This window comes from Marmota monax, unplaced genomic scaffold (genome assembly GCF_021218885.2).
Source record: "Marmota monax isolate L192 unplaced genomic scaffold, Marmota_monax_Labrador192_F-V1.1 WCK01_AAM20220418_F8-fsc00034, whole genome shotgun sequence".
Taxonomy (NCBI): Eukaryota; Metazoa; Chordata; class Mammalia; order Rodentia; family Sciuridae; genus Marmota; species Marmota monax.
The window spans coordinates 7515919-7541324 of record NW_026693934.1 but is presented as its reverse complement, the minus strand read 5'-3'; the positions used below and the strand labels follow the sequence as shown (position 1 = coordinate 7541324).

The following is a 25406-nucleotide window of genomic DNA, read 5'->3' as shown; positions in this document are numbered from 1 at the left end:
GCACTCGCTTGGCATGCGTACAAACAAAGATGTTATGTCCACCAAAAACTAAAAAATAAATATTAAAAGTTCTCTCTCTCAAAAAAAAAAAAAAAAAAAAAAAAATCCTACATTTCATACACATTATATCACAAGTAAAATACTTATAAAAATTCTCTTTTTAAAAAAAAAGTTTAGATTTTATAATTGGTTATTTAAATAATGTGTTGATCTTTTTTTATATCGGTGATACTGGAAATCAATGGTTATTTTTGTTATAATTAAAAGCATGGTTTAATCAAATATACAAGCTTTGTTCATAAAAATTTTGAAGTGAAACACTAAAATTTTTTACTAGTACTTCCTCTACTTTCTGTCAAAGCAACACTTTTACAGAGTACCCTAAACAACATCTATAGTTTGGATGACTAGTTCTCAGGACTTTATTTTTCATTTTAACGAACAGCATTACATGTTGAATTACTAAATTTTATCATTCATCTACAGGGTTAAGGAATGATGCAGTGGAACAGAAGTGGACACACATACCTTCACTCCTGCTTTAGTGATGGATATGGTTTGCTGTTCCATAGCTTCATGAATAGCAACTTGGTCCCGCACATCCATCTTATCAAATTCATCAATACAGCACACACCCTATAACCAAACAGATCTAGCATAAGAATCTGCCTTGTGCATGTAAAATAACCAGCTCACAATTTGCTACCAGAGTCTTTTCCATTCTCCTAAACAAGTAGAAAGTAGGTAAATAAGCATTCTTAATTCCCTCTTTTAAGCAAAATAATTTAGACAGATCCCAGAGCTTGAAGGACCAAAACACTTGATTCACCCAAAAAAATAAAACCAAACCTAAAAATATCAAGATACTTTATGCAACAGTGAAACTGTGTAAGCCTTGGTACCAATACACCCTAGGGCCCTCTCAGCATTGATTTTAAGGCTGGGGAAGTGAAAAATGAAGGTAGGATATAATGAATATAAACATGTATAGCTACAATTTACACATATTCATAAATCTAACAGATCAATGTCAAATATACATAAAATGCAATATGCACTTGTGTAGAGATCTACTCATAAAGATCTCACAAGCTGCAAAGGAGGAGGAAAAAAAAAAAAGCTGTCAAGTCACAGCATTCACACATGTTCAGAGCAGGTTATCACATTCTAGGAAAGCTTTGAAAGTGTTGATTAATGAAAATAATCCCAATTAATTCTAGATTAATTAACTGACCTACATGTTAAAAATACTTTTTAAAAGGATATCTATTTTACTAGAAACTATAAGTCCTTACTGATAGGATAAGGAGGTAATCTGACTTCTTTATACACAAGAGTGAAAAAAACAATCTTACATTATCAGCCAGCATCAACGCTCCAGCCTCAATGACAAACTCATGAGATTCTTCATCTCTCACAACAGCTGCTGTTAAGCCAGCAGCACTGGATGCTTTGCCACTGGTGTAGACAGCTCTGGGGCTGAACTCCTCCACATGCCTGTTCAAGGTTATCATATAAAGACTCAGAATGTGACTACACATACATTCCCTTTCTAGGAAAATCAGCTGACAGGTTATGTCAATGAAAAACATCTGAGAGTTGCAGTAAGCTTAAGCAATTCATAAAGACATATCACAGTTGCTTATGCCTATAATCCCAGCAACTTGGAAAGATGAGACAGGAAGCCTCAGTTTGAAGCCTGCAATTTAGTGAGACCCCTTCTCAAAATGAAAAATAAAGTGGTGGGGATGTATGTCAGTGGTTAAGCATCCCTGGGTTTAAGTCTAATCCCCAGTACCCCCCCCCCAAAAAAAAGAAAAGACACGCCACAAACTGAATGGGAAACCTTATATTCTTTGACTTTTTAAATGCATTTAAAACCCATCCTGTGAAATGGAAAATAAAAAAGTTTTGACAATTTGGCAACAATGTTCTATTAGAAGATTTGCAATAAAAACAAAATACAAGACAAAACTAGATGTGAGATTTATTCCAGAAGTTCAATTACTTTAACAACTGAAAACCAATATGCTATGCCCTAAACCTGTTAAAGGATTTTTCTTTAATCTGATAAACAGCATCTATAAAACCCCACAGTTAACATTATGTTTAAAGGCTAAAGGCTGACTGATTTGGCCTAAGGTAAGGAATAAGATCTCAGACAAAGATGTCTACTTCTACGTCACTTCTATTTAACATTATAATAAAGAATCTAGCAAGGGAAATTAGGCAAGAAAAAAGGAAAGGAGAAATACTGGAAAGGAGAAATTTTCCACTCATCATTATTTTGTAGATATATGATCTTGTACATATGAAATCCCATGGAATTTACTAAAAACAGAATGAGTTCAGCAAGGGTGCAAATATCAAAAATCAATTGTAGGCCAGGCACGGTGGCTCACATCTGTAATCCCAGCAGCTTGGAAGGCTGAGGCAGGAGGATTGCAAGTTTGAAGCCAGCCTCAGCAACTTAATAGGGCTGTAAGCAACCTAGTGAGACCCTGTCTCAAAAAATAAAATGGGCTGGGGGCGTGGCTCAGTGGTTAAGTGCCTTTGAGTTCAATCCCTGGCAAACAAAATCAACCACCACCATCACCACCACCACTAATCTTCTCTGAACTTGCAGTGAAAGACCCAAAATAAAATAATTTTTATTTCTAATGGCATCAAGAAGAAAAACTACTTTGGAATAAATTCAATGAAAGTGCAAACTTCCACTCTGAATACTAAAAAGTACTGTTAATAGATATTCCATATTCATGAATTGGACTTAATGTTGTTGAAATGTTAATATAGTACAGCTGGAGTAGTGTATGCCTGTAATCCCAGCTACTCAAGAGGGTCAGGCAGGAGAATTGCAGGTTTGAGGTCAATCTCAGCAATTCAGCAAGATCCTGTCTCAAGATTAATAATAATTAAAAAAAAAAAAAAAAAAAAAGGAGAGGGGACACTTGGGGGACATAGCTCAATAATAGAGTGGTCTGGGTTCAATTCCCAGTAGCCACCTCACCCCATCCCAGTGCATTTTGGGGGAGGTGGGCACTGGGGATTGAACTCAGTGGCACTCAACTACCGAGCCACATCCCCAGTCCTATTTTGCATTTTATTTAGAGACAGGGTCTCATTGAGTTGTTTAGCACCTTGCTTTTGCTGAGGCTGGCTTTGAACTTGCAATCCTCCTGCGTCAGACTCCTGATGCTGCGATTACAGGCATGTGCCACTATGCCCAACCCGCAGTGCACTTTCAGTTGATCTATGAATTCAATTTGGTGGAACACCACCAAAAAAAGCATTAGCAGGGCACCCTGATTTACTTCATCATTGCCTGGTAGTAATTACTACCAGGATCCCAGTTGGCTTCTCTGTAGAAACTGAGAGGCTGATCCTAAAATTCATGTGGAAACTCAGAAGCCCCAGAATAAGCTAAAACAACCTAGAAAAAGAACAGAATTGGAAGAGTCACACTTCCCAATTTCACAACTTATAACCAAGATGCTGTAGTCAAAACAGCATAGCATTGGCCTTAGAGAAATTAATGGACTATAAATGAAACAGATTTTACATTTATGGTTAGTTGATTTTCTGTTAAGACTGCCAAAACAATTCAATAGGGAAAGAACAGTCTTGGTGTTAGAACAACTGGATATCTATGTATATAAAAGAAAAAAATTGGACATCATTATACCTTATGTAAAAATCAATTCAAAATGTAAAGACCTGGGGCTGGAGATAAAGCTCAGTTGGTAGAGTGCTTGCCTAGCATGCACAAGTTCCTGGGTTCAATCCCCTGCTCCACCAAAAAAGAAATAAAAAAATAAAGTGAAGACTTAAATTTAAAAGCTAAAACTACCTGAACAACTAAAAGCAGAGACTCAGATATTCTGTATACCAACTTTCACTGAAGCATTATTTACAATAGCCAGAGGGTAGACAAAACTGAAATGTCCACCAGTGAATGAATAAACAAAAAACAATGCATAAACCACTCATATACATAAATATAAATTTACATATTAAAAAAGTTTATACAAAGATCATTTATACAAAAATATAGAAAGATTAAGAGTTCTATGTAGGATTATAGGCAATTTTTCCATATTTCAAAAAACTATAAAACATTATAGCCTATTTAAAAAATTAATTTAATAGTATTTAATTTATGAGTGTTATATATGCAAGAGTCATAATTTACACTCATCATATTCATACTGATTGTATTCTTGGTAGCACAGTAAGGCTGGAACTACATGAAGTTTTTCCTGTACTACTTCAGGCAAAACTTACTTCAGAAATTGGCTCTTGGCTGTGCTTGGATCACCAACAATGCAGACATTTATGTCCCCTCGAAGAGAGGTCCCTTCTCCTGTTGTCTTTGGAACACCACCAAAAAGCATCAGCAGGACACCACGTTTTACTTCATCATTGCCTAAAATGAAAAGTAGTTAGATAAAAAATTCATTTTTTGACATAAAGGCAAATATTCCAAAGAAAACTAAAAGCATTTACCAACCAAAGGGCAGAAACACCCGATGTTAAGCAAAGCAGGTAAAACTACCTGGCTTCTGATCTTGGTTCTTGCTCTGTGGACTTATCTAGCCAATTGTTCCAATATCTTCTCATAATGTCTTAGGTGCCCCTGCTCACAATCCTAAGAGCCTTTCCTATCTCTTAACCCTTAAAGATCTGTATCCACAAACGAACTATGTCCATCACATTTACTAATTGTTTTTTGGTGGTGCTAGGGATTAAACCCAGAGCCTTGTGCATGCTGAGCAAGCACTCGACCACTGAGATACACCTCCAGTCCATTTGTTGGTTCTTTCTAATGGGAGCTCTCCAGTTCCATTAGGAGGTTTTGTTAATTTTTCATTTGTTCTTATTAGTTATACATGACAGTAGAAAGTATTTTGACATATCATACATGCATGGAGTATAACTTCCCACCCATTCTTGTGGTTGTACATAATGTGGAGTTATAATGGTCTTGTATTCATATATGAACAAAGTAATGTCTGAGTCATTCTACTTTCCTATTCCCATCCCTCCTTTCTTCCCCCCATTCCTCCCTGTCCACCCCACCCCTTCCACCTATTGTAAGTTAGCACCCGCATATCAGAGAGAAAATTCGGCCTTTGTTTTTTTTGGGTCTGGCTTATCACTTAGCATGATAGTCTACAGTTCCATTCATTTACCAGCAAATGTCCCAATTTCATTTTTCTTTATGGCTGAGTAATAGAAGAGCACCTATGATGGTTCCATAGCTTAGCTATTGTGAACTGAGCTGCTATAAACGATGTGGCTGCGTCACTGTAGTATGCTGATTTTAAGTCCTTTGGGTATATGCTGAGGAGTGAAACAACTGGGTCAAATGATGGTTCCTTTCCAAGTTTTCTGAGGAATCTCCATACTGCTTTCCAGAGTGGTCGCATCAATTTGCAATCCCACCAGCACTTTATGAGTGTACCTTTTTCCCCACATCTTCACTAACATTTATTGTTACTTGTATTCTAGATAGTTGCCATTCTGACTAGAGTGAGATGAAATCTCAGTGTAGTTTTAATTTGCATTTCTCTAATTGCTAGTGATGTTGAACATGTTTTCATATATTTAGAAGACCCCCAAAACTCCAGAAAACTTCTAGAACTCATAAATGAATTCAGCAACGTAGCAGGATATAAAATTTACACCCCCCAAAATCAACTGCATTCCTATACATCAGTGAAGAATCCACTGAAAGAGAAATTAGGAAAATTTTCCCATTCACAATAGCCTCAAAAAAATAAAAAATAAATAAATAATGGGAAATCAATCTAATGAGAGAGGCGAAAGACCTCTACAATGAAAACTACGAAACACTAAAGAAAGAAATCTCCCATGTTCTTGGATAAGCAGAATTAATATTGTCAAAATGGCCCCACTACCAAAAACTATACAATTTAATGCAATTCCTATTAAGGTTCTAATGATTTCTTCATAGAAATAGAAAAGCAGTCATGAAATTCATTTGGAAAAACAAGAGGCCAGAATAATCAAAGCAATGCTCTCAGAAAAGTGAAGCAGGAGACATCAAAATACCAGAATTTAAATTACACTACAAAGCTATAGTAACAAAAATAGCATGTATTGGTACCAAAACAGACATGAAAACTAATGGTACAGAATAGAAGACACAGAGACAAACTCACATAAATACAGTTATCTCATACTAGACAAAGATGCTATAAATAAGCATTGGAGAAAAGATAGCCTCTTCAACAAATGGTGCTGGGAAAACTGGAAATCCATATGTAACAAAAAAAATTAGACCCCTATCTCTCACCCTGCACAAAATTCAAAGTGGATCAAGGACTTAGGCATTAGACCAGAGACCCTGCACCCTACTAGAAGAAAAAGTAGGCCCAAATCTCCATCATGTTGTCTTGGGAACTGAATTCCTCAACAAGACACTTAAAGCACAAAAAGTAAAAACAGGAATCAATAAATGAGATGATATCGAACTAAAAAGCTTCTTCACAGCAAAGGAAGCAAGACCGTGAAGAGAGCCTACAGAATGGGAAAAAATTTTTGCCACCTGAACTTAAGACTATTAAATCTCTAGGATATATAAAGAACTCAAAAAAAACACTAAAACCCCCAAAAAACCCAATCAATAAATGGGCAAAGGAACTGGACACTTCATGGAAGAAATGCGATCAGTCCATCAAGAGTTTTAAGGCATTACTTTTATCATCACCTATATACAGTAATGAACTAATAGGGAGTAAATAAGATGCTGAGTATAATTTTCAACCACTTCTAAACTTGAACTCCACCAATTAAATGCTATGCAAATTTGCATAAATCATTCCATAAAAATAGAAAATTAAAAATCCATCCCCCAGGCTGGGCACTGTGGTTCACACCTATAATCCCAGGAAGAAAGTTGAGTGGAGCCTCACAATTTAGTGAGTCCTTGGGGACCATGATCGGGGCTGGGGTGCATCTGTAGGTGATTTCAATTCCCAGTACAGGGGGGAAAATCCATTCCATGAACTTACTTCTGTGACTTACATGGAAGAAAATGTGTTGAGGGTGTGGTGGTTTTAAACACATCACAAATTCTTTGACACACCTCATTATAAGAGATGGAATCCAATTCACCTTCCTGTGAGTGGGGGATGGACTTAGTGACTTCATTTTAACAAATTCTTATGGTGGAAGTAAAAGTCTGGAACTTCTGAGGCTAGGTCTTTGATGGCATTTTGCTTCCTCCTTGCTTTACTCTCTTGGACCATGTGCTCTGGAAGAAGCAAGCTGCTGTGCTGTGAAGATAATCAAAACAGCCCTACTGGGAAGATTCATATGGGAAGGAACTGACACGGCCAGTTAACAATTAGCATTAACTGGAAGTCATCTGAGTGAGCCCCCTTGTTAAGTGGCATCTCCAGCCCTAGTCAATGATTACAGGCCCTGCTGACATCCTTTTTTTTTTTTTTTTGTGGTGCTGAGGATTGAACCCAGGGTCTTGTGCATGTAAGGCAAGCACTCTACCAACTGAGCTACATCCCCAGCCCACCTGCTGACATCTTAACTGCAACCTCATGATGAAAGACCCTGAAGTAGCATCACCCAGCTAAGGTGCTCCCAGATTCTTGAACCATGAACCAGTACTGTTTTAACTCACTAAATTTGAGTTTTATAACAAGAGATTACTTATGGGAGGAAGGGAGAAACACAAAAATGGTGACACCCACTCCATTTGAGAGGATACTCTAAAATCCATGAAGAATTAACATAAAAGGGTTCAGTTGTTCCACTGATCAAACAGGAAAAAAAAAAAAAAAAAAAAGGTTACACCTATACCTAAGAGAAATACCCATAATTTCAGCAGTTCTTTCCATAACCCCAACTTTATATGGAAGGCAGGGATAGACTAATTCAAGGGTAAAACTTCAGGCCCCCAAATTTATTCATGTCCTTCAACACAAGAAGGGGATATAATGACTAACGGTGACAGCTAGCAATTAAGAGTCAGAAAAACACAAAAGAAAACTGCCAAAAGCATAGATAATACAAGTAACCAAAAGCATCATGAAATTTCATGAAATGTATGAAAATTTTAGTAAAGCAAGCCCAGATTAGTTTAGTGTATTGGAATATAGCAGTTTGGCCATAAGGCCAGAAAAAATTGATTTTCTTTTAAAATTGTGGCAAAATATACATAACATAAAATTTACCATTGTAACCACTTAAGTATATAGTTAGTTCAAGGGCATTACATACTTTTTTTAATACATGTTTATTTTATTTTTTTTGAGAGAATTTTAATATTTATTTTTTAGTTTTCGGCGGACACAACATCTTTGTATGTGGTGCTGAGGATCGAACTCGGGCTGCACGCATGCCAGGCGAGCACGCTACCACTTGAGCCACATCCCCAGCCCGGCATTAAATACTTTATTTGAATAACTTACTGCTACCCCTTTCCAGAATTTTTTTCATGATCCCAAATAGAAACTCTGTTCTTTGAAAAACTCTTCATTTCCCACGTGCCCCCAGCCCCTGATAATTTCTATTCCACTTTGTCTCTATGAATTTGCCTACTTCTAGAATGTCTAGACCTCGCGTAGTGAAATTGTATTTGTCCTTTTGTAAATAACCCGTTCTAAGCCCACTAGAAACCTTTATCTTCTGATCTATGTACTTTAAAAAATTAAATGCTGCTCTTTGTAATAATTAGATTTCAAGTTTGTGCACAAATAGATATAACTCTTACCATGTATAGTAGGAAACAAGCTGGTACAAAGATTGTGATATAGATTTTTATCTTGACTCATTTCAAACACTTTCTCCCACTCTTTCACAGTCATTTGGTTCTTAATACTCTCAGCTGTCTGTTCCTCATCTCTGAGCTCTTTCCCTCCAAACTAAGGTGGAGAAAAAAAGGAAAATATATTAGTATAGAAGTGGCCAAAACAATGAAAAGGAAAACAAACTACTACAAATAAAATATAGCTCAGAAGGTCAAATTCACAATTTATCAAATAGAAAGGTTTGAAGAAAAAAAAAAAAGCAAAAATCAAGGTGGGCACGGTGGCACACATCTGTAATCCCAGCTATTTGGGAGGCTGAGGCAGGAGGATTGCAAATTGGAGGACAGCCCAAGAATTAAAATTAAATAAAGCTAGGATATAGCTCAGCAGTGGAGTACTTACCAAGTATGAGGTTTTTATCCCCAGCAGCACAAAACACCCCCAAAACAAAAACTCCCTAACTAGTAAGCTTCAGTTAATGAAACTACTTAAGGTTGACATTTGTCAAGTGAGTCGAAACAAAAAAAGCTACCACAATTGTTTTATAGCCCTCTATAAATGTATCTGGATGCTCAAGAGATGAGACATAGTTGAATGTTAATCTCTGATATGAAAAAGAAAACAAAATCAAAGAATATTATGTTCTTTTTTCTTTTTCAGTACTAGATTATTTTCCTATTCTTTTTTGGATTGGACTATTTTTCCCAAACCCGTTTCCATTTCAAGACACAGAATTAACTAAATAATACTGCCAGAAATCCACCACTCTCAGAAATAGCAATTTACTTTACTTCCCAGGTTACTAAGTCTTTTTATCAGTACGTTCTCCACGGAGCATGTCAGAGGAACTATAATACTTACACAAAATAAAAAACATGGATAATACATGCCATTACCCTCAAAATGTATGAAAACAATAAGGCTTCTCCTCAACGTCAGAAAGACATGAAAAGATTTTTTTTAATATTTATTTTTCAGTTTTCGATGGACACAACATCTTTATTTTATTTTTATGTGGTGCTGAGGATCAAACCCAGCACCCAGAGCATGCCAGGCGAGCGTGTTACCGCTTGAGCCACATCCCCAGCCTGGAAAAGATTTGGTTTTAATACTGAAGAATCAACATCAACCCAACCCTTTAGACTTTTATACTGACTAGATAACTCAGATGTTTTAGAAGCATATTAAATTGCAGCAGCCTCAAGCGAGCTGTTTGTCAAGCTCTGGCATTTTATTAAGATTCACCATGAGGAATGTAGCTCAGTGTTAAGAGCATTTGCCTAGCAAGACCCTGGGTTCAATCTCCAGCATGCAAAAAAGACTCACCCTTGGGTTAGTTGGTGCAACAAAACAGGCAAGAAAGACCAGCCTATAAGACAGGTCCCTAACACCAAGGGCCCGGAGCCCTCGAATGCCTTCTGTCTCATATCCATCAACACCACTGACACGGGAATTCGTTTCTGCACGTGCTCCTGAAAGATTAAATGATAGGCCATTTCAAATACTATAGGTGCTGGGAACTAATACTGCTCATATAAATCAGATATAAATATAATTTCCTTATAAACTTTGGAAACATTCAGAATAGCCAATATTGTAGGAAAATCAATTTTTTATTCTCATCACACTTTTTTGTTTCTCCTTTGATTGGCAGCCAAAAAGAAGAGAAGTTGAATACCTTGCAGTTCAGGTAACCAAGAATTTGTTAAATTTGAGCCATAGATTACCACCTGGTGTGCTAAGCTTGGAGACATCAGGCACGACAATCAGTGTCCCCGTAAAGTCACATTTGTCACCAGCTTGAGCTGACTCCACAGCTTCAGCCCTCAAGATTACTTCTAAACTGCGGGGGATACTTCCTCGGGGAAGCTCAGCTTGAGTCTCCTGAATACGAACCTATAACAAAAGTAAACAGCCAAGAATGAGAAGAGATCCCTTTCATGCACCATGTAATCTAAAGTTAATGACACAAACACTGGCAGAATTCTAAATGATCTTACTCTTTGTGGACTTTTGACATGTCCCAACTTTCACTTTAAAATTCTCTATCCAAACACAAAGAAACCAAAACCAAAAACTCTACCCTAAAATTCTTTGGATTACCCCTACTAAAAATCCCTTGAAAGACAAATATTTAGGGGCTGAATTTGTAGCTCAGTGGTAGAGTGCTTGTCTAGCATGTGTGAAGCACTGGGTTTGATCCTCAGCACCACATTAAAAAAAAAAAAAAGAGTATTAGTGTCCATCTACAACTACAGAGATATTTTAAAAATAAAAAGGCTGGGGATTTTCTTCAGTTGGTAAAGCACCTGCCTTGCATGCACAAGGCCCTGGGTTCAACCCCAGCACTTTAAACAAGGGCAAGGCACTAAGCATCTCAGTGAGACCCTGTCTCTAAATAAAATACAAAATAGGGCTGGGGATGTGGCTCAGTGGTTGGGTGCCCCGAGTTCAATCACCCTCAAAATTTCCCTGTTCAAAATGACTATCAGATGCATGCAGTGGTACATGCCTGTTAATACTAGCTACTCAGGAAGCCATGACAGGAGAATTCCAAATTGGGAAGCCCACCTCAGCATCTTAGCAAGATCCTGTCTCAAAAAAATGAAAAAATAAAAAGGGCTGGAGATGTATATGAGTGGTAGAGCACGCCCAGATTCAATATCCAATACGATGCGCCCCCCGACTCTGTTCTGATTCATCTTCTCCCTAAAACTTTGCAAAGGAATTTTATAAAAACTTTCCAATATACTTCTATTTTTGGTAACAGGGATTGAACCCAGGGGTGCTCAACCACTGAGCCACATTACTAGCTCTTCTCACTAAGTTGATTATAAGGGCCTCAATAAATTTGCTGGGGCTGGCCTCAAGTTTGTGCTTCTCCTGCATCAGCCTCCTGAGTCACTGGGATTATAAGCATGTTCCAATATACTTTTATATCCTCTACTTCAACCCGTTGATTGTCAACATTACCTATGTAGCTATACATATTTTCAATTATAATATTTGAAAGTTATAAACATCAAATAACTTCAAGGCTAAATATTTTAGCATTCATCTCTGAGAATAAAGACAATCTCCTATATAGCCATACTACCATTAACACAACCCAGAGAATTAATAGTACTCAATTCCATAAAATTACATACTATCTCCTCTTATCTAGTCCATCTTCAATTGTTTCCAATTATCAAAATATCCTGTATTACAGTTGAGGTTCCCCCCCACCCCGCAAACCAACACCCAACCTAGATTCATACTTTGATTGTTATATCATCTTTGAAAACTATAAAGCACCTCTTACCCAAAGCTGATGTAGAACATATGCTTCTTATAAACTTTCAGGTTAACATAAGAAAACTAAGGACTAAAAACTAATTGAATAAACAAACAAAAAACCCCTTATTATTAATTATTTTACTCTGATCATTCTCCATTCTTTTTTTTTTTTTTTAGAGAGGGGGGGGGAGAAAGAGAGAGAATATTTTTTAATATTTATTTTTCAGTTTTCAGTGGACACAACATCTTTATTTTATTTTATGTGGTGCTGAGGATAGAACCCAGCGCCCCGCGCATGCCAGGCGAGCGCGTTACCACTTGAGCCACATCTCCAGCCCCATTCTCCATTCTTGAGCTGCTGTAACTTTTTTTTCATATTCCATATTGCATAAACGCTGCTGAGATTTTAATTTGTCTTCATTCTTATTATCATCCATCACCTCTTACCCAGACAACTATCTACTAGTTTCTGTTAAATACCATATACCACTGTCCCATTAAGCTTCCGTAAGAAACCAAAAACACAGGGCTGGGGTTGTGGCTCAGTGGCAAAGCGCTTGCCTCATATGTGAGGCACTGGGTTCAATCCTCAACACCACATCAAACAAACAAACAAAAAACAAAGATATTGTGTCCATGTAAAAAAACAAACAAAAAAAATCACCCCAAACACATACCTTCCCCCACATCCACAACAAAATATGTTCACACTGCTTATCAAGATAGACCTAGGGGAGTGCTGAGACTGTAGCTAAGTGGTAAAGCACTTGCCTCACAGGTGTGAGACCCTGGGTTCTATCCTCAGCACCACATAAAAATGAATAATAAATAAAGATATTAAAAAAAAAAAAAAAGGATAGACCTAGGGGATAGGGACCTAATTCAATGGTACAACACTTGCCTATCATGTGCAAGGCACTGGCTTCAATCCCTAACAACACAGACCTAAACTTCTCAGTCTAAAATGTAAAAATCTAAGTATCTTCAGGCCTCGTATCAAATCATCTCTCAGATCATCTCCAACCCAGCTCTTCTCCTACAATCATGATAATCCTCACTGCTTCCATGCTAGTCTGCTGAATTTTCACTCAGGCTTTCACCCTTTCTATCCACCAAATTCAAAGTTTTATACTAACAAGTTGCTACCTCCAAAGCTTTCTTAAATGCAGCTTATAATAATAGTTATTGGTTATTTTTTGACAAATTTTGTCACAATCTGAAGGAACTTCTAATCTAAGTCATTAAACTTTAAAACAATTTTTTTTTTTTTTAAAGAGAGAGAGAGAATTTTTTAATATTTATTTTTTAGTTTTCGGCGGACACAACATCTTTGTTTGTATGTGGTGCTGAGGATCGAACCCAGGCCGCCCGCATGCCAGGCGAGCGCGCTACCGCTTGAGCCACATCCCCAGCCCTTAAAACACAATTGTATACTGACAATTAAAATTTACATTAAGAGTTTGGGGCTTAAATTTGAAGTCACTTTTTTTTTTTAACATTTATTTTTTAGTTTTAGATGGACACAATATCTTTATTTTACATTTATGTGGTTCTGATCGAACCCAGTGCCTCATGCATGCTAGGCAAGCGTTCTACCACTGAGCCACAATCCCAGCCCCTTGAAGTCACTCTTACTACAAATAAGCTATTTCAAGGGCCCCAGAGTGAATTACTAAATAGCATAGACTGAATCCAGTCTAAACACAAGTAAATAAATACCTTCTGAAAATCAACAAATCTTGATTTATTTGTATCCAGCAAGAATCTCCTTCTGTTGGCACAAACTGGATTTCGGCAGATATTTGGCTGTGTGTATTTGAACTGCTGTTCTACGTCTTTGATCACTGTCTGACAGTCCAAGCACAAGAAAGTTCCGCTCACAAGCTCTGGGTGAACTGGGTGAGTCCGCACCACCTGCCCACTGATTCGAGTGAGCAAACCAATTCTGGATGAGGTGAGTTCTCGAATTCTGTTTAAAGATAAGTGTTTCATTAATAAATACCTACTTCTCAATTACATTTTTTTTCCCTATACTAGGGATTGAACCCAGGGTACTTAACCACTGAACCACATCCCCAGCCTGTGTTTTTTTTTTTTTTTTGAGACACGGCCTCGCTAAGTTACTAAGGCTGGCTTTGAACTTGTAATTCTGCCTCCTCCACCTGTGAGCCAGTGGGATTAAAGATATGTGCCATTGGGCCTGGCTCAACTTCTCCGTATGGGAAATCCCCCAATTTTTTATTTTAATGAAAGTATCCAATGATAAATTATCCTTCTCAGGAAACATCAAACGACAAATAATTTAGTGAACATGCCCATTCCTAAATTATATAATATACACAAATTCATGAAAATATATAAATGAATATGAAAAACTAAATAAATAAAAATTAAAAATTGTAAAACAGAATGATCCCACTGTTTTATATGCAAACCCATCTTTTGCTTACCTACAATTTGCTAAAAAAAAAAAAAGTATATTTTCATAACAAAGTTATCATGGGAAAATAGTTTATACTTAGAAGTTCAAAACACTTCCTTTACCTTACAAATTCATTTTACGTGAAATAATGTGGTAATTTTTAAGTGATTTTGAAAAATTAAGTTCTCAAAACATATCACTTCAGCTTCTTCCAGTAAATTTCTTCTTTAAGTAACCACTAAAGGGATGGTTGAAAGTTATGAATTTAAGCTTTAGAGTGTTATAAGATTCATGCACTTCTGCAATTGTTCTGAGTTTTCGCATTTTTATCACTTGACCAATCTTTTCTCCCAAATTCCCTAAATGGTGCCCTAAAAATGTGACAATCTTAAGCATTTGGTTCACTTCACTTACTTCCTATGCCATCTCTAAAGAAAAACATGTTTCTCCAACACTAAACTTTCAGGGTAACTGGACAGAACTCTTTTAAAAGCCAACTTTCTACAAAATGTGTATGAAAAACTTTTTTCCTTCCTGGTATTATATTTATTTATGTTTGTATGTATATATGTATATACATGGGGCTGGGGATCAAACCCAGGGTCTTGGCATATACTAGGCATGTGATCTACTAACATCCCAGTATCCTCCTGGTACTATAGCAATTTATAAATACTCTCTATAACAATTCTTGTCACCACTAGGTGTAAAAAATGTTACAGCAACAAATCCATCTTTTTGCATGATTTGGTAGAAAACCTAAGCCAAAAGACTTTATAGATGAGAAAAGTGAGGCTTAGCAAAGTAAGAGTGATTCATGTGACATTAAGCCAACTAACAGCAGATTTAGGCAATCTCCCAACTTTTCTAACTGATTACTGTCATGTACACTACTGGTAAATTCCTTTTCTTCCAAAGGGTTTCTTACTTGTGTCTAGTAGGAAGGTCCTGGAAGGCAACATAAAAATCCTTGGCAAGAGGGATCTCTTTTCGGTCTTTGACAAAGATTTTCAAGGCCCGACACAAGTAAGGGTAGACTCTGGAAAAAACAAAACAAAACAAAAAAAAAAAACAAAGACAACTGACATTTTAGAGTCCTACCGGCAAGGCGTCTTTCCCTTTTCACGCTTGCCTACAGCTAAGTAATTTCATCTGGTCCCAATCAAGCCATGGAACTTACCTGTGCAGGAACCTTCTATTTAATTTGGGTTTAGGAGCCTCTTTCAATCCTCTGTTGTCCCACCATAAATAGAAACATCAAAGATAAAATGCTGTACCTGACTATCTATTGTCTTTCATTATACAGCAATCATACTGCAGATCACTTCTCTGTCCAAGGTGACTCAACCTAAACAATCACCCTGCCAGTTTTATGCTCAATACTGTGAGTTTTCTCTGGTCTGTTTACAATCTAGTAAAGCAGCATTCTTTTTGGTGTGCTAAGTCCTAGTATATTTTTGGTTTCCTTTTTTTTTTTTTTGGGGGGGGGCATTGGGTACTGGGGAGTGAACTAAGAGCACTCAACCACTGAGCCATATCCCCAGCTCTTTTTTTGTATTTTAATTAGAGACAGGGTCTCACTGAGTTGCTTAGCGCCTCGCCCTTGCTGAGGTTGGCTTTGAATTTTTGATCCTCCTGCCTCAGTCTCCTGAGCTGCTGGGATTACAGGTGTACACCATCGAACCCAGGTTGGTTTCATCCTTGATTAATAAAGTTGCAAGAAGACAGGGAAGAAGTTATGTCCTGATGTGAGAGCAAACTGGCAGAAACGTTCTATTTAACTGAAGTGGGTCTTTTGATCTGAGTTCCCAAAGGCTGTTGCAGCTTGGTTTGTTTAAGTAGTGAGTTCTGAAAGCCCTCTGAAAAAAGAGCTCCTTTCAAGAGAGAAAACTGAAGCACGGCTTATACAGAAGGTATGGCACAGCTGCTTCTACTTCAATCTGATTTTTCTGTCGCTTGTCAATGCAAGTTTTCCTCTGCATGTTTTCACAACAAACTATGCTGCTTATTTCCTCAGCCCCTTTTTCTTAGTGGTAATGGGATTGAATTCAGGGCCATGTGCTTGCTCAGCAAGTGCTCCACCAATGAGCTATATCCCCAGCCTTTTTTTTTTTTTAATGTCAAGACAGGATCTCCTTATAGTGTCCATTCTTGCCTGAAATTTGAGATCTTACATCAGCTTTCCGAGTCAATAGGATTATAGGCATCTACCACCATGACCTGCTCAATTTTTTTTTTTTGGTGGTGGTGCTGGGGATTGAACCCAGGGTCTTGTGCATGCCAGACAAGCACTCTACCAACTGTGATATATATAAAAGTCAGCCTAAGTTACTAAACATAAATGTCTAAACATAGTATTTCTACCAATAGATATCACACTCATTAAATGTTTTCAAAGAATTTTATATGGCATAAAAAAATGTTAATACTATTAAAGACATCGAAATACAACAAGATTCTTGGGGCTGTAGCTCAGTGGCAGAGTGCTTGCCTAGTACGTGTGAGGCACTGGGTTCGATCTCAGCACCACATAAAATAAAGGTATCGTGTCATCTATGACTAAAAACATAATTATTATTAAAAAATACAATGAGATTCTAAACAAAACTCTGCACTTGCAGACTTGGAAGGCCTTTGAAACTTTGTTTTAGTAGATCCTAATGGTGGTTTTCATTAGTGGGAGGATTACAGACATACAGATGATTTAGCCAAAAAAATTAAACATTAAGGGAACAAGCACAACCTCATTACTATAAAGATATCCTTAAGCCAGACACAATGGTGCATGCCTATAGTCCCAGCTGCTCTGGAAGTCTGAGGCAAGAATGCTTGAACCATGAAGTTCAAGGCTAGTCTGGGCAACATAGTGACAAATCATTTCAATTAAAAGAAAAAAAAAAGTAAATACAGTTCTCCTATTTAAAAAACTATACAGAAAGCAAAATGAACACGAAAAAAAGATTAGCTCCACAAAAGCCTACATTAAGTTCAGAGCACTGCCTTTATTATTTGCAAAGAAATAACTGTGACAGCTGCCTTTCTGCCTCAAAGTGAACACTTCCAGTCCAAAAGGAGCTGGCTTCCCAGGCTCTATCCCTATTCAAAGTAATGAAGATTAACAAAAAATATACCTATAGAACTCTTCTTGAATGGTGGTGGAAAGTTGTTGGTTAAATTGCTCCAGGTCCACAAAACTCACAACCAGTGTGTTTCTCTCAGGACGAATTAGCTCTTCTGCCAACTGCAAGTACTTAACTTCTCCATCGCTGCTCTGGAATCTGAAGATATATGTGGGTCAGATTTAAATGAGGAACTAGGCAGTAAATAAGAATCTGCACTGCATGCCTGAAAATTCAATGAATTGGCTAAAGATTATCGGCTTTAGGATCAGACAGGTCCCTGTTTAGTAGTTCTGCAACTTGAGGCAAGTTACTTACCTTTTTAAACTTTCTTTTTGCTATTTTTTAAAAAAATCAAAACATCACTTTATCTCAAAAAATTGCTAATTAAATTAAAGATTAAATGAGGGAATGCCTATAAAGTGATTTGTACAATGTCTGGAATAGTAGGAAAATTGAGTCTTTAGATTTTTAACTTTAAACATTTATTTAACATTTTCTAGGCTGCGGATGTGGCAGAACTCGTATGCCATGTGTGAAGCCCTGGGTTCACTCCCAGAAAAACAAATACTGTTTTTTTTTTGTTTTTTTTTTTTTTGGGGGGCGGCGGTGGTACTGGGGTTTGAACCCAGGGCCTTGTGTATGCGAGGCAAGCACTCTATCATCTGAGCTATATCCCCAGCCCCAAATACTGTTTTTTTAAAATATTGTTTTTTAAATTAAGACCAGAAAATGTTACACTGAAAAATTCAAGTTTAAAACCCAAAGATTCATCTTCCTTAAGAAATTTGAAAATGGACAGATGAGTCATATTTAAGAAGCAGAAATAAAGGGGCTGGAGCTGTATCTTGGTGGTGCAATGCTTATCTAGCAAGAACAAGGCCCTGGGTTGGATCCCTAACACTGCAAAACAAAATTTCAAGGTGGGGAGAAACACCACAGAAGTGAGATGTGTTCCAAAAGACTGCTAGGGCTAATAAACAAATTCAGCAAAGTAGCAGATTACAAAATCAACATACAAAAAACAATAGCTTTCAGGGCCGGGGTTGTGGCTCAGTGGTAGAGCGCTTGCCTAGTATGCATGAGGCACTGGGTTCAATCCCCAGCACCACATAAAAGTAAACAAATAAAATAAAGGTATTGTGTCCATCTACAACTAAAAGAAAAAAACATTAAAAAAAAAAAAAACCAATAGCTTTCCTATATACCAATAATTAATCTGCTGAGAAAGAAGTCAGGAAAACTATTCCATTCACAATAGCTTTAAAAAAAATAGCCAGGCATGAAGGCTCACAGCCAGGCATGAAGGCTCACGCAGATAATCCTAGTAGTTCTCTAATGTAATCCCAGTGGTTCCAGATGCTGAGACAGGAGGATCTTGAGTTGAAAGCCAACCTTAGCAAAAGAGAGGTGCTAAGCAACTCAGTGAGACCCTGTCTCTAAATTCAAAATAGGGCTAGGGATGTGGCTCAGTGGTCAAGTGCCCCTGAGTTGAATCTCCAGTACCTCCCGGCTACCCCCCCACCCCACTCAAAAAAGTGAAACAACCAAAAAACTAGAAATAATTCTAACCAAGAAGGTGACAAACCTCTACAATGAAAACTACAGAACATTGAAGAAAAAAATTGATTGAGAACTACACAAGAAGATGGAAAGATTTCTATGTTCACGGAGAGGCAGAATTAATATTGTTAAAATGGCCATACTACTAAAAACAATGTACAGAATCAATGAAATTCCCCTTAAAATACTGACAAAATTCTTCACAGAACTGAAAAAGGGGTGGGGATGGGGAAAACCCCTAAAATTTGTTTGGAAAATAAAAAACCCAGAATAGCCAAACCAATGCTGGAGGTATTAAGATATCTGACTTTTAGTTGTACTACAGAGCAATAGTAACAAAAACTGCACAGTACTAGTATGAAAACATACAGACCAAAGATACAGAAGACAGAGACAAACCATACATCTACAGTTATCTGGTCATTGACAAAAGTGCTAAAAACATACCCTGGAGATAAGACAGAATTTAAAAAAAAAAAAATATACATATATATATATATTTTAGTTGTTGATAGATTTTTTTTTTTTTTAATATATGTGGTGCTGAGAATTGAACCCAGTGCCCCACACATGCCAGGCAAGTGCGCCACCACTGAGCCACAGCCCCAGCTCCAAGACAGAATTTTTAACAAATGGTGCTGGGAAAACTGGTTATCCATATGTAGAAGAATGAGACTAGACCCTTATCTCTCTCTCTGCAGAAAATTCAACTCAAAATGGATCAAAGACCTAGGAACTAGATCAGAAACTATGCAACTCTTGGAGGGGGTGGAACCATAGGGTAAACACTCCAACATGTGGGCATAGGCAACAACTTTGTCAACAGAACTCCTAAAGCTCAGGAAATAATGCCTAGAATAAACAAATACTACGATAATATCAAATTAAAAAGCTTCCTGAACAACGAAGGAAACAATTAAGATGTGAAACAGAACCTACAGAAAGGGAGAAAGATCTTTGTTAGCTATTCATCTCACCTGAAAGAATTAATATCCAGAATATATCAAGAACTTGAAAAACACCAAAAATGTAGCCCAGTTAATAAATGGGCAAATTAATCAAGCACACTTCTCAAAAGACATACAAATGGCAAATGAATACATGAAAAAATTTTCAACATCATTAGCAATTAGGGAAATGCAAATCAAAACTACACTGAAAGCGAGGCACACACCTATAATCTCAATGGCTCAGGAGGCTGAGGCAGGAGGATCATGAGTTCAAAGGTAGCCTCAGCACCTTAGCCAGGCTCTAAGCAACTCATCAAGACCCTGCCTCTAAATAAAATACAAAAAAGGGCCAGGTATGTGGCTCAGTGGTTAAAGGTAACTGGGGTCAATCCCAACTACCCCTTCCCTGCCCCCAAAACCAAAAACACTGCACTAAGATTCCATCTCCAGTCAAAATGGCAATCATCAAGAATACAAACAATAGCCAGGCAAAATGGAGTTTTATTCAGCAATAAAGAAAAATGAAATTATGTCATTTGCAGGAAAATGGATGGAACATTATAGTAAGCAAAATAAACCAAACTCAAAGTCAATGGTCATGTTTTCTTTCATATATAGAAATTAGAGAGGAAAAAGGAAAAGAAAGACCAGTGGGTAGGGGGCGACAAGGAGATTCTCAAGAAAACTGGAGAGAGATCAGTAGAGTAGAGGAAAAGGACTGGGGGAGGGAAAAGGGAAATACAGGGGAATGATATTGGTCAAATTATATTGTTCTATTGTGTGTATGTACAAATATGTAACAACAAATCCCACCCAACTATAATGTGCCAATAAAAAAAAAAAAGAAAAAAAAACTGTGATAAAGATTCTGCTGAGTCAATAAAAAACTGTTTACTATGGGGAAAAAAAAAACTATGGTACTGCCTAAGATCTCAGGAAAATGGAAATACACATACAAACAAAATAAAGCAGGGGCAGATGTAGCTCAGAGGTAGAGTACTATCTACCATGTGGGAAGCCGTGGGTTCAACTCCCAATACTGCAAAAACATAAACTCACCAAAGCCAAACAGAATATCAAAGTTACTTTCTATTCTCTTTAACATAATATGCAGCTGGGTGCAGTGCATGCCTGTAATCCCAGCAAACTGGGGGGCAGAGGCAGAAGGATAAAAATTTGGGGCCAGCCTCAGCAACTTAGCAAGATTCTTAAAACGAAAATAAAAAGGTTTAGGGGTGTCAATTTATGGTAGATCTTCCCTGGGATAAAACCCCAGTACAAACAAAACAGGAAAAACCATCACCCACAAAATATACAGGCTAACTTTAGAGGAAAAAAATCAACTCCTTCTCTAAATACAGCATGTTCTGATTCTTCTATACATGAAACAGTATCTAGCTGGCTGTGGTATGGCAGGCATCTGTAATCTCAAGTACTCCAGAGGCTGAGGCAAGAGGATTGCAAGTTTAAGACCAGCCCAGGCAACTCTGTGAGACCCTGCCTTAAAATAAAATTTAAGAGGGCTGGGATGTAGCTAAGTGATAAAGCCCTTGTCTAGCATGTGTGAAGCCCTAGGTTCAATCCCCAACACCACACATACACACAATAAATTTACTATTATTGAAGAGAGCTTAAAAAAACGGAATTGGAATTCAGCCTTGAAAGACATAAAAAAACTAGAGAGAAAAAGGTGGTAGAAGACTGGTTATAGATGTTTGCAAGTATGTGGGAAAGTCAGAGAAGGTATGGGAAGAAGTGTAGATGATAAATAATGAAACTAGAAATGAGGGAAGAATTTGGACTATTCCATAAGCAATGACAAACCAAAATTGGTTTTGTGAGAGCAAGTTGACTTTTTAAACAAAGTATAGGGTCTGTCTTGTTTATCATTATCCGTGGCATCTAGCTACAAGATAAAATGAAGGCACATACATTATGTGTTGAAATGAAACATTTACTGAAGACCTTTGTAAGGTGATATGGTAGCTAAGTTTGATTGTGAATGGGACATATTCCAGATTATGTGGCTGACAGGTAAAGATATATGGAAAATGGTAGGAACCCTGGAAGCATAAGGGAACAGATTGGTGCTTGATCCCTGAAAGGTTTACAGAATTTCACAAAGATGAGCCTTTAGCTGGGCTCCCATGGCCCCCCATACTGAGGACTGAAACCAGGAGTGCTTTATTATTGAGCTGCATCTCCAGTCCTTTTTTGAGACAGGGTCTCACTAAGTTGCAGAGACTGGCCTGGAACTTGTGATCCTCTTGCATCAGCTTCTGGAGTAGATGAGATTACAGTCTACTCGGGCTTTGAAAGATGAAGAGTTGTCAGACTGAGAAGAATATTGCCGGTAGCAGGGAAATAGAAAAAAAATTGGGGGTTGGGGGTTACTGAGGATGACTCAGGGGTGCTTAACCACCCTTTTTTATATTGTATTTAGAGACTGAGTCTTGCTAAGCTGCTTTGGTTCTTGATAAGTTGCTGAGGTTGGTTGGCTTTGAACCCACAGTCCTCTGCCTTAGCTTCCCTAGCAGCTGGGATTACAGGTGTGAGCCACTGCACTTGGCTAGAAACAGAAATTAAATCATTTGGGGGGGTGGGGGTGCGGGGAAGGTGGTGGTACCAGGGATTGAACTCAGGGGCACCGGACCACTGAGCCACATGCCCAGCCCTATTTTGTATTTTGATTTAGAGACAAGGTCTTGCTAAGTTGCTGAGGGCCTCACTAAGTTGGTGAGGCTGGCTTTGAACTCGAGATCCTCCTGCCTCAGCCTCCTGAGCCGCTGGGATTACGGCATGTAATTTTGGAAACAGAAATTAAATGACTTTTTTTTAATATTTATTTTTTTAGATGTAGATGGATACAACACAATGCCTTTATTTTTATGTGGTGCTGAGGATCAAACTGGGTCCCGCCCATGCTAGGCGAGTGCTCTACCTCTGAGCCACAATCCCAGCCCCTTAAATGATGGTTTTAAGCATAGCAAAACTTCTTTTTGTTTTAAAGAGAGAGAGAGAATTTTAATATTTATTTTTTAGTTTTTCGGCGGACACAACATCTTTGTTTGTATGTGGTGCTGAGGATCGAACCCGGGCCGCACGCATGCCAGGCGAGTGAGCTACCGCTTGAGCCACATCCCCAGCCCCGCAAAACTTCTTAATATAGCATTATTCAAGTAGGCAAAAGTGGAAGCAACCCAAGTGTCCACTCACAGATGAATACATAAGCAAAATGTGATATATACATACAACACCAGTCTCAAGAAAAAAATTAAATTTTAACTGGGTATGAAGCCAAGAACACTGCAAGTTCAAAGCCAGTCTCAGAAATTTAGCGAGGTCCTAAAGTAACCGAGCAAAATGCTTTCTCTAAATAAAATATTAAAAAGAGCTGAGAACAGCTTACTGGTTAAGCACCACTGGATTCAATCCCTGGTACTAAACAAAACAAAAAATTGGGTATGGTGGCACATGCCTGCAATTCCAGCACTCAGGAGGCAGAGACAGGAGGATCCCCAGAGTCCAGGAGTTCAAGACTAGCCTGGCAACATAGTAAGACTTCATTTGGGCGAGGGGGATAGAAATTAGGATATAAACTATAACACATTATGCTGAATGAAATAAAGTGAAATAAGCCAGATATACAAACATATTTAGGGCTGGGGATATAGCTCAGTTAGTAGAGTGCTTGCTCACATGCACAAGGCCCTGGGTTCAATCCCCAGCACCACAAAAAAAAAAAAAAAAAAAAAACAACCCACACACAACATACTTATATGAGGCACTTAGAGTAATCAAATTCACAGTGTGGTTGCCAGGGCTTAGGACAAGGAGGGAGTGGGTGTTACCTTTTAGTGGGTACAGAGCTTGGGAAGCTGAAGAGCATTTAGGTCATGGATGTGGTAGTTGTACAATGAACACACTTACTGGCACTTTTTTACTGCAAGCTAAAAACTGGTTAAACAAATAAATTATGTAATATATATTTTACAATTTTTAAAAAATGAAGAGAAATTCATAAGACATTTCAAAGAGTTTACCACTTCACTCTCGAGGCAGCAGAGTTCATACATTAGGGAGAGCACTGGTGTATCTGCACTAAGAAAAGTTAAGATGGGCGGTGTAAGCTAGGGAGGGGAGTTATGAGAAGCCAGGAACCTACAAGGCAACTTTAAAAGGCGAGTGCGGTTGGAGCCTGCAACCCCAAACAAGGGGTATTTCAGCTACTTTTAAGCAGGGCAGAACCTATCTGAGCACCTACCCAACCTCAATGTCCACGCCATTACTTTCATCCAACACAGACTCCAATAGTGATCCGAGCCCACGGCGCCTGCAGCGCCAGGTTTCTGGCGGAGAGGTCTGATGGGGTCTTCCAGAACTTAAGGCCAGTTCGGCCTCTCATCGACCCCACTGAGCCCAGCGGCCCAAGCGGGCAGGTGCTCATCCTCACCGCGCCTGAATTTCCCCAAGGTTACCAGGCCATGTAAACACAGACCTCCCAGGTTGTGAGCATGAAATGATAAAAGCACAATGCCGAACACAAGGCATTGGGTGCAACAGGGGTTTGAGCAAGGGATCGAGGAGGCTTTTACCCATGAAACCAGACCACAGGTCCCAGGCTCCTCCTGGAGGCCTGGCCTGGAGTCTAAGATGGGGCGGGGGCCGCTCTTCCCCGGCTAGAGACCCCCTAGGTTCCGGAACACCCGCCTGCCTCACGGCCCCGCCCGGCCCGGAGACCGCGGGCCGGAGGCGGGCGGCTGGGGAGGCCCGGGGTGCACGCCGAGAGACTTACTCCTCCAAGAAGTCCAGGAACAGTTTCTGGCACTTCTCGGCCACCTCGTCGCGGACTTCTAAGTGCTGACTACCGGCTACCGGCTCTGCTGCTGCTGCGAGGTCCATTGCTGCTTACTACCGCGGGACCGCTACCGCCAAGCCAATACCGCCACGAGTCGCTTCTCCCTAGACGCCGCTTTGCGCGCGCCGCCGCCGCTTCCGTCCCGCCCCCTCGCTCGTCGGAACGGCTGGAGCCAATCGTCGCGTAGGAGCTCGGGGATTTCGCGCCAAACCTGCCCAATGAATGGCGTTTTTGCCCAGAGCCCCGCCCACTGAGCGCGAATTTCGCGCCAAATGCAAAGACGCGGAAAGCTAGAGGTCTGCCTTTGCGCTTGCGCAGTGTGATCGTGCCCCGGGGGGTATTTCGGCTTCTCGAGACTGTAAAAAGTCTTTAGTTTTGTCCGAGTGGTTTTTAAAATGTTCTTAAAGTCATTTAACTGATATT

General features: G+C 38.7%; 1 protein-coding gene across 1 annotated transcript in view; it reads right to left on the bottom strand.

Moving 5' to 3' along the window:
- Mcm6 (minichromosome maintenance complex component 6) overlaps positions 1-25108 on the bottom strand; it is a 44586-nt gene extending 19478 nt beyond the window's left edge. The window contains exons 1-10 of the mRNA XM_046463786.2: positions 24921-25108; positions 17625-17771; positions 15422-15532; positions 13791-14040; positions 10523-10688; positions 10119-10264; positions 8756-8906; positions 4285-4426; positions 1356-1497; positions 529-636 (exon numbers count right to left, since the gene is read on the bottom strand). Of these exons, the coding sequence (XP_046319742.1) occupies positions 529-636; positions 1356-1497; positions 4285-4426; positions 8756-8906; positions 10119-10264; positions 10523-10688; positions 13791-14040; positions 15422-15532; positions 17625-17771; positions 24921-25027 (1470 nt within the window). The 5' untranslated portion in view covers positions 25028-25108. The remainder of the gene's footprint in view (positions 1-528; positions 637-1355; positions 1498-4284; positions 4427-8755; positions 8907-10118; positions 10265-10522; positions 10689-13790; positions 14041-15421; positions 15533-17624; positions 17772-24920) is intronic.
- Between the last annotated feature and the right edge of the window lie 298 nt (positions 25109-25406).